Here is an 8,080-nt window from a genome sequence, read left to right on the forward strand (position 1 = left end):
TTTTGGAGGCTGAATCAAACATGCCAGTTAGCAAGGGCAGGGCTTGGCTGTGCCCCCCTAGAATCACTGCATTTCACGCGCTGTAAAATATGCAGAGAGCTAACATCATGGAAGTATCAGAGTTCAGTCTGCTCCCTTAGTTGTCCCTGCATTGCCTACAGTGTCAACCACCCAGCTTGGACCAGATTATGCTAATGCTTGTAGGCAACAGCTGGGGAGTTATACAAGTCAAAGAAAACCAGTTATATCAGGTAAGGAAGCTGCTCTCCTCTCTAGTCATGGCTAGCTTTCTCGTCTCCCAGTACAGGATTGGGGCAGTCAAGAAATCCCAAGGCTAGAATAGAATGGGACTCGCCGTATTAACTGCCCAGGCTGAGCCCCTACTTTCAAAGTATGTTGCAGCCACTCATTTTTCCTGCAGCAGTCAGACAAAGGGCCTGGACAAGGTTTTAAGGCACTGTAACTGAGTGAAGTTCCCATTCCTTTCTGATAGAAGTCCAAAGTTACCCTTGCCCCATGCTCCATTCCTGGCATTTAACAGTTCTGGTAACAGAAAAAAAAAGCCTCAAGATAAAGGAGAACAAACCTCAGATTAAAGTCTCTCAAGTTTATGAGTTGGGAAGACATCGCAGGGAACACTTCAGTCTGCTTCTGCCTCCTCCCTGGCAGAGCACTCCAGACCCACCCACATGGCCCGCAGCTAGAGCAAATGAGACACGCCTGCCCTGACCTCCACCTGTGAACATTTCCCCTTCAGGCAGGGCTCAAGCACCTGGTAGAAGTAGGACACTGAAGAGGTAGGAGTGTCCTATGCCCTGCCACAGGCAGCCATGCAGCAAGGGAAGCCTCCATATGCTTGCCTCTCTGAGCCCCTAAAAACATGCATTCCTTAAGAGCCTCACAAAGTGAGCTGACATTGCTCCCATGCAGGAGACACCTTGCTTACCCTGACACCCGTCTGGCATGAAGGCCCAGGTGGCTGCACACTGAATGACCTTGGGGAAAGCTCTCCAGCCCCATGTGCTCCCTCACCTGCCCACAGGTGTATACTGAACAGGTGGGTTGGTTCCAGACTCCTCTAAAATAGCTGCTATCAAACCAGGAGACTGAAGAAAAACCTGTAGCCTTGAAAGAACTATTTCCCCTTTACAGGATGTTCCAAAACCTCTTTTCAATCGTCTGTAACAAAGGAAATGTGTCTCCAAGCCTTTAATAGTTTCTTTTGTGATCTCCCCAAAATGATCTGCCTGCAGTTTGCTGAATCTATCACCTCAGGTATGCTTAAATACCCCCTTCTCAGGAACACACCTACAACTATTCAAGTGCATGCCGTTAGATTTTGATGCAAATCTCAAGGAGTACGTGCATGACCTGAAGAGGATTTTGACTACGAATGTCACCTAGTGTGCACTGACTTCATATCTCCAATTAGTTAATTTTTTGGCCATACCCCCTCCATGCTACAATATCCTTTAAAAGCCATGCAGAACAGCTAAGTTTGCATACTGACTTATGATGCCTTGTAGTCCGATCTTAAAGCTTATTCCACTCTGTGATCCCAGTGGGAGGGATATTTGTCTAGGTAAGAACAAGACCTGATAGTATTTGAGGTGAGGAGGGAGCTATTCCTGCCGATAGGTCTGCACCTGCTTCCAACATTTGTGGAGCCCAGGGAAAATCCATATTCAGAAACAATGAGCCTGACCTCTTTGAAACTAGCCTTCAAGTCGTTAAAAGCTGCTTTTAAATCCCCCTCAGTCTTCTCTTCTTCTTACCAAATAAACCCAGTTTCCTCAGCCTCTGCTCAGGAGTCATGTGCCCCAGCCCCCTCACCATTTTTGTTGCCCACCACTGGATTCTCTCCAAATTATCCACATCCTTTCTGTAGTGAACATGGTACTCCAGATGTGACCTCACTAGTGCAAAACAGCCGAAAATAATTACTTCCCTTGATCTCCTGGCAATGCTCCTACTATTGCAGCCCAATATGCTGTTAGCCTTCTTAGCAACAAGGGCACACTGCAGATTCGTATCCAGCTTGTTGTCCACTGTAACCCCCAGGTCCTTTTCTGCAGTCCTCAGGCTGTAGCAGTGCATGGGATTCTTCCATCCTAAGTTCAGGACTTTGCACTTATCCTTTCTGAGTCTCACGACATTTCTTTTGGCCCAATCCTCCAATTTGTCTAAGTCACTCTGAATCCTAGCCCTACCCTCCTGCATATCTACTACTCCCCCTACTACAAGGCTAGCCCTTATAAATACAAGCACTATCCTGCTGCAGTGTTTTTTACTCTGCAACACTACATGTGTAGACACTGACATGGCTGCCTAAGACACAAGGGTGCTTCAGTGTGGGGGCTACCTGCTGGCTAGACCCTCACTGGAGCACACTCATGCCTCAGCCAGCCCCTCTGCAGCATGCTGAGCTGGGTTGGAGCAACCCTGGTCTGGCAAGCTAACCCCATGGACCTCCTGCCATCTGGGATTGCTCCAAGCCAGCTCAATGTTTTGGAGTCCTGGGCACATGTTCAAATGGCATGCACAGAAGCAATAAACTCTGGTGCAATAAGCATTAATTGCACATGCAGACACACCCAAGAAACTAAGTTTTTAGAACATTAACAGTTAAGAAAAAATTCTTTAAAATTCTGGATTAAATGAAATCACCCAAGGAAAAAAAATAAGCTTATGCTTTCATGTTTTATAAAATTCAAGTACATTTTAAAATAAAAATGGCATGTCAAATTGAAAAATTGAAACATTCGATTAAGAAAATGTCTCCATGAAAAACTTCCTTTTTGTTTTTAATTCCTTATAGTAACAGTAAGATTTATAGAATTTACTAAAATTATTTGATCAAACCCAAACTGCATTTTTCATTGAAAAAATTAGCTAAAAATTTCCCCCCACACCAATTATCAGCTAATTTACTAAATGAAGGACTCTAGAGAAGTTTTGGTTGTATTGTGGGCAAATAATTATTCTCTACTTAAGGTTAAAATAAATTAAGAAATCCTTTATAAAAAACCTTCTTTAAATTCAAAACCAGAAGGGAAAGTAACAAAAAAAGTTTTCATTTTTACTTTTAGACTGAAAAGAAGTGAAACGTACCAATTAGAAAGATGGCTTTTGACAAGGATACATTGAATTGCTGTTCCATAAACTTTGGCTCATAAGTTCCCAAAGCAACCATAAAATTGTACTGAAAAATAGTGAGGAGCAAGAACACCAGGAAGGTTGGGTTTCCCAGCAGTTTCTTCAAAGTTGGTAGGAAATCTGTAGGGGAAAAAAGGTTTATGTCGTATCTCTTGCTAAACATGATGTACACATAAGGAAAACTGGGTATGTCTACGTGTTCATTAATGTGCCATAGTTACTGCACATTAAATTTAGTACTTGGTTAACCAAGTACTAATTCAATGTGCAGTAACTTGCGCTACTGTGTAGTATCACCAGTGGGGGTGAGGGGGGATGTTGATGCTTACTGCGCAGTAGCCGAATAACACTGAGCAGTAACATATCATCATGGTTTTTGAACGGCACACTAATTCACAGTATTATTAGGCTACTGCACAGTTAGTGTCTCATATAGATGTGCCCACTGTGTCTGTATTGAATATATGAACCCGATTAAACTAATGATCATATTGCAAGGTCACTTTTTTCTCACCTTTACACTGAAGACTATCAAAAGGCATCTTTAATAAAGAACTTCCCACTTTTACTTTTCCATGCTTGATTTAGGGTAAGTGTTTAAAAATTATATATCAATGTGACAATACTATATCACATTGATAAAAGGATAAGAGCATTAAGAATATTATAACTGAAAGAAATTGGAAAGGAAATGTTTTATTCTACTTTTTCCATTTCTGTTCTAGCCTCAGTTTTTCATTTTCCATTCTAACCCCAGTTGGCCTCATTACTATTTAGGGAGCATGCACCTTGTTGTAGGTTATTGCTGAGAGATTTAAAAATGCATTTGAAAGTACTGGGACCTGAACAGTTTCAACCTGTGTACTTAATGACACTTTTGTGCTCTTGAAAATTTCCTTCTTAATGTTTGTGATGCCCATTAAATTAGTGGAGCATAATTTTATTGACTTCGGTTGAATGCAGCCAACAGAAAAGTTGACCTTTGTTTTATTTTTTTCACCTTGGGATAAAAATACCAAGTATTCTCCTCCCTCCCCCCACCTCCCAAGTTCCCCTCACCCACAAAACATAAGAAAGACTGATCTCAAATATATTTACTAGGGCCGTGCAAACCAGCACCGTTCCATTTCGACTTCTGTTTCACCACCAAGTTTCAAGGAGAAAGGTGCAGAGGTTTCTGGGAAACTGCACCTCAAACTGTTCAAAGCAAAACTCCTCACACATGCTAGCAGCGTCAGCCTCCTCTCATCCGGTGCACAGATCCGGGTGCCTGCAACCCTGGGAGGGCTGCGGGACCATGCCAGACTCCTCCTGCAGGGTCTGGGCCCCCTGATCTGCATGCCAGATTTCAGGAGGCTGCCGCTGCTGCCTGGGACCAGCACTGGCAGGAAGATTGATGCTACTGCCAATCCCAGGTGGCAGTGGCAGACTCCTGTCGTCTGGTACACAGATCCAGGGGCTTGCACCCCCAGGAGGAGTTCAACACAGCCCAGCAGCCTTCCCAGGGGTGCGAGCCCCCAGATCTACATATCGGATGCGAGGACACTGCCTCTGCCACCTGGGACTGGCACTGAAGTCAAGTAAGCCTGGCTTCAAAACACAAAACATTTCAAAACTTTCAAAATGTTTTGAGTGCCCTTGTTTCATTTTGAAGCTGTCTCAAAGCCTTTTGTTTCATTTAGATTTTGCTGTTTCAAGCTCAAAACACGTCGAAACAGCTTCAAAACGAAACACCTGGTGAAATTTCACACAGCCCTAATATTTACAATATCATCCTCAAGAGCAGAGAACTATTTTAAAGAAGTAAGAAACTGAATACAGATAGTATGGAGAATGGGCACATGCTATAATATTTTGCCTTTCTTTATTAGATTTTTGCAAGTGTTGCCATGTTCCTCTCACATTCCTACTTATTCCAGTCTGTGAATCTATTGTAAACGGACCTTGAAGTCACCAGATCACCACCTGTAAGTGGCTACTAACCACCTAATCAGCTAAGGAATTAAGTATCACCAGTCTGAAACATGCTTACCCCAGACATGTATTGAAGGTACTATCTGGTGAATCAGAGCTATGAAACCTTTATAACTCCAAACTTTCTGCCCTCCTTTTAAAATTTTGATCACATGAATTCTATAAAAGGCCTAAATCAGATTTACAGTCTAACTGCTAGCTGAAAAGCAGGCAAGGCTAGAATGCAAATCCAAGCATTTTAACTGTGGCATACTGTGTGTGTGTTTGCGCACGTGCACATATTTGGAAATGTTTGCCTTCAGACAGGGGTAAATTGTTAAATTGGCTCAAATCTGTGTGAAACTGTAATTAGAGATGCTCAGAAATAAAATTTCTACTTCTGGGAAAATTAAAACATTTCAAAATTTATTTTCTTCAGAATGAAAATTAAATTGTGAAGTTTATCATAAGTTGAAAATTCTGTAGGGTTTCATTATTAAAACAAGAAAATCCTGCTATTGAAAATCCTGTTTTTTATCATTTTGACTATTATAGATGACAACAAAACATAATATAAAACCTAAGATTAAAGGGTTAGAAATAAACATTTCAACTTTACTGAAAACAATTTTTTAAATTATTATTCCCCTCCCCCCCAAATTAAAATAAAATAGAAAATTTCCCACCAACAAATGAACAAATTTCTATTGGAAAAGCTAATTTGGAACATTTTTTTATTACTTTTATATATAGGAGTTGAATAGAGAGAATACAAACACTAATACTCCTTCAGCTAATGGAGAGTTTCTTTGTCCTCATGTGGTAAAGGCTGGCTTTCATGAGCCAAAGATTTTAGCCTATACATTCGTCAGGCTGAATGCAGATAGTACATCTGGCAAAATGATGTCTCTGTCTAGTCAGCTGTGAATTGCTACAGTTGGTATCAACACAACAACTATTCAAACACAAGTCAGTTACAGATGATATCTAATTCCTTATTTCAAATGCCTGTGAATCCCAGGTGTTAAAAAAAAACTGTATTCTTAACTATAACTGTGAGAATTACCTGCCTAGATTGTGTGAGTTCTACTATTTCCAGCTGGTTGGAATGCCAGGCTTGTGCAAGGAAGAGTTAACTTACTGTGGCTCTAACAATACAGACTTTATTACTTTTGTAGCAGAAGAATTTTTCTTTTTAGCTAATTTTATAAGGGTTCTGTCAATAAAACATATCTATTTGTTCTAATCCTGATGACCGCCTTGAAGACAAGGTGGCCATGATGCACTCAACAGCTTTTTAACTATGTTGTTTAATCTGCAGGTGCTTGCATGGTGAACAAGTCCATCATCCCCCATTGCAAATGGAAACCAGGTATGGGCACAAGTAAGGTAAAGCATTAGGGACTGTAAAACCTGTGAATCTAAAACCTCTAATGTCTCCACCCTCTTACAGGTGACCAGATTAAAAAAGGGTAGAGTTTGAGCAAAGGAAAAACATTTTTGAGGAAGCATATCATGGGGCTGATTCTGACTTTGTTTAAATCATCAGTAACTCCACCAAAGTCAATGCAACTTGGCAGCATAATAAGGTGCTATCAACTGAGAACTAGGATGGACACTTTCAGAGCTAAAAGTAACACCCTGATCTAATAATCCTCAGGGGCCACATCTATATGAGATGCTGACTGCACAGTAATCCAAGACTACTGCGCAGTAGCACTGCATGGCAGAAACAATGCTACTGGTCAGTAATCTTGGGCTACTTTGCAATCAGTAGCACAAAAAAGCCATTCGTTGGCACTACTGTGCAATAACACAGGTTAGGGCTGTCATTTAATACTTGTTTATACAAGTCCTAAATGACTGCACAATAGTGACTGAACAGTCAGCATTTCATACAGATGCAACCAAGTAGTAGAAGTCATAACTTCTCTGTGGATCACCAGAGAAGGGAACATGAAGTACAATCTCGCTAGTGGATATCACTGTCCTACATAGGAAGACTACTATTTACCATTTCCACTGCAGCCCAGTGGAAATTACAGGGGCTGTACAAACAGAATCAATACATGAATGTATACCACAAGAAATATACTGTCACCTTTTACTGCCTTTGAGAACTTTGGTTGACTTTGGGGCTCTACTGCAGAGTGATCGACTTGAGCAGTTACAGATGATATATTCAGCTCTTTTGTATTTCTTTTTTCTTCTTCTTTTGGTAAGGAATAAGGTAAGAACCAGAAAGGCAATGAAGATAGAAAGTTGGCTATTCCACATATTAAGAATCCAATCCACCAAGCACCAACCCAACGAGTATCCTTAGGATTTATGGTTATGCTATCTTTAAAAAAAAAGAGAGAGAGGTGAAAAGAGAGAAAGATCACACAATGGGTTTTATTCTCTTAGTTCATTGAAACATATTATATACTTTAGTAAACAAAGCAATTACAATTCATTTTAATGAACATTTATAGCCAACATTTAAACTTTTACAATTAATAGAACCATATTCCATAGGAGACTTAAGTCATTGGAGGAACACACTGTGCATCCAAGAATTGGAAGTTCCTGTCTTTTTGTTCAAGGACCAATATACCCCTCTGCATTTTTTTACATCTTTTCCTTTCTGTTGTCTGCCATTGCAGCATTTTCCTATGGGGGCAGTAGACAGCAAAAAGGAAAAAGGAGAAAAAAACAAAACAATCTCTCTTAAGGCTAGGGACAAAAGTTACACATAAACTGGTTTAAGTGACTGGAAACTGGTTTAAACCTGTAACAGAACAGAAGTTCAGTGCACATGAACCACTTTCAAAATGGCTGAAACCAGTTTTACAAAAACCTGATTGGATGTAGTATCAGATCTAAGTGATTTAGATTAAACCAGTTTAAGGAACTTCTGTTCCAGATCCCCTCCTGGCTTAAGTTAACTCATCATCCCCTTCAAGTCCTGAATCTTCGCTCCAGGTAGGCA

At 40.7% G+C, this 8,080-nt stretch overlaps 1 protein-coding gene across 3 annotated transcripts in view; it reads right to left on the reverse strand.

Moving 5' to 3' along the window:
* Positions 1-8,080, reverse strand: part of LOC109296280 (solute carrier organic anion transporter family member 1C1-like) — a 75,078-nt gene that overhangs the window by 44,170 nt on the left and 22,828 nt on the right. For all 3 annotated transcript variants that reach the window (XM_019515620.1, XM_019515619.1, XM_019515618.1), the window contains exons 8-9: positions 7,211-7,450; positions 3,112-3,276 (exon numbers count right to left, since the gene is read on the reverse strand). In XM_019515620.1, the coding sequence (XP_019371165.1) occupies positions 3,112-3,276; positions 7,211-7,450 (405 nt within the window). The remainder of the gene's footprint in view (positions 1-3,111; positions 3,277-7,210; positions 7,451-8,080) is intronic.

The sequence above is a fragment of the Gavialis gangeticus genome, unplaced genomic scaffold, assembly GCF_001723915.1.
Source record: "Gavialis gangeticus isolate Ggan-Ray unplaced genomic scaffold, GavGan_comp1, whole genome shotgun sequence".
In the NCBI taxonomy this organism is placed as follows: domain Eukaryota; kingdom Metazoa; phylum Chordata; order Crocodylia; family Gavialidae; genus Gavialis; species Gavialis gangeticus.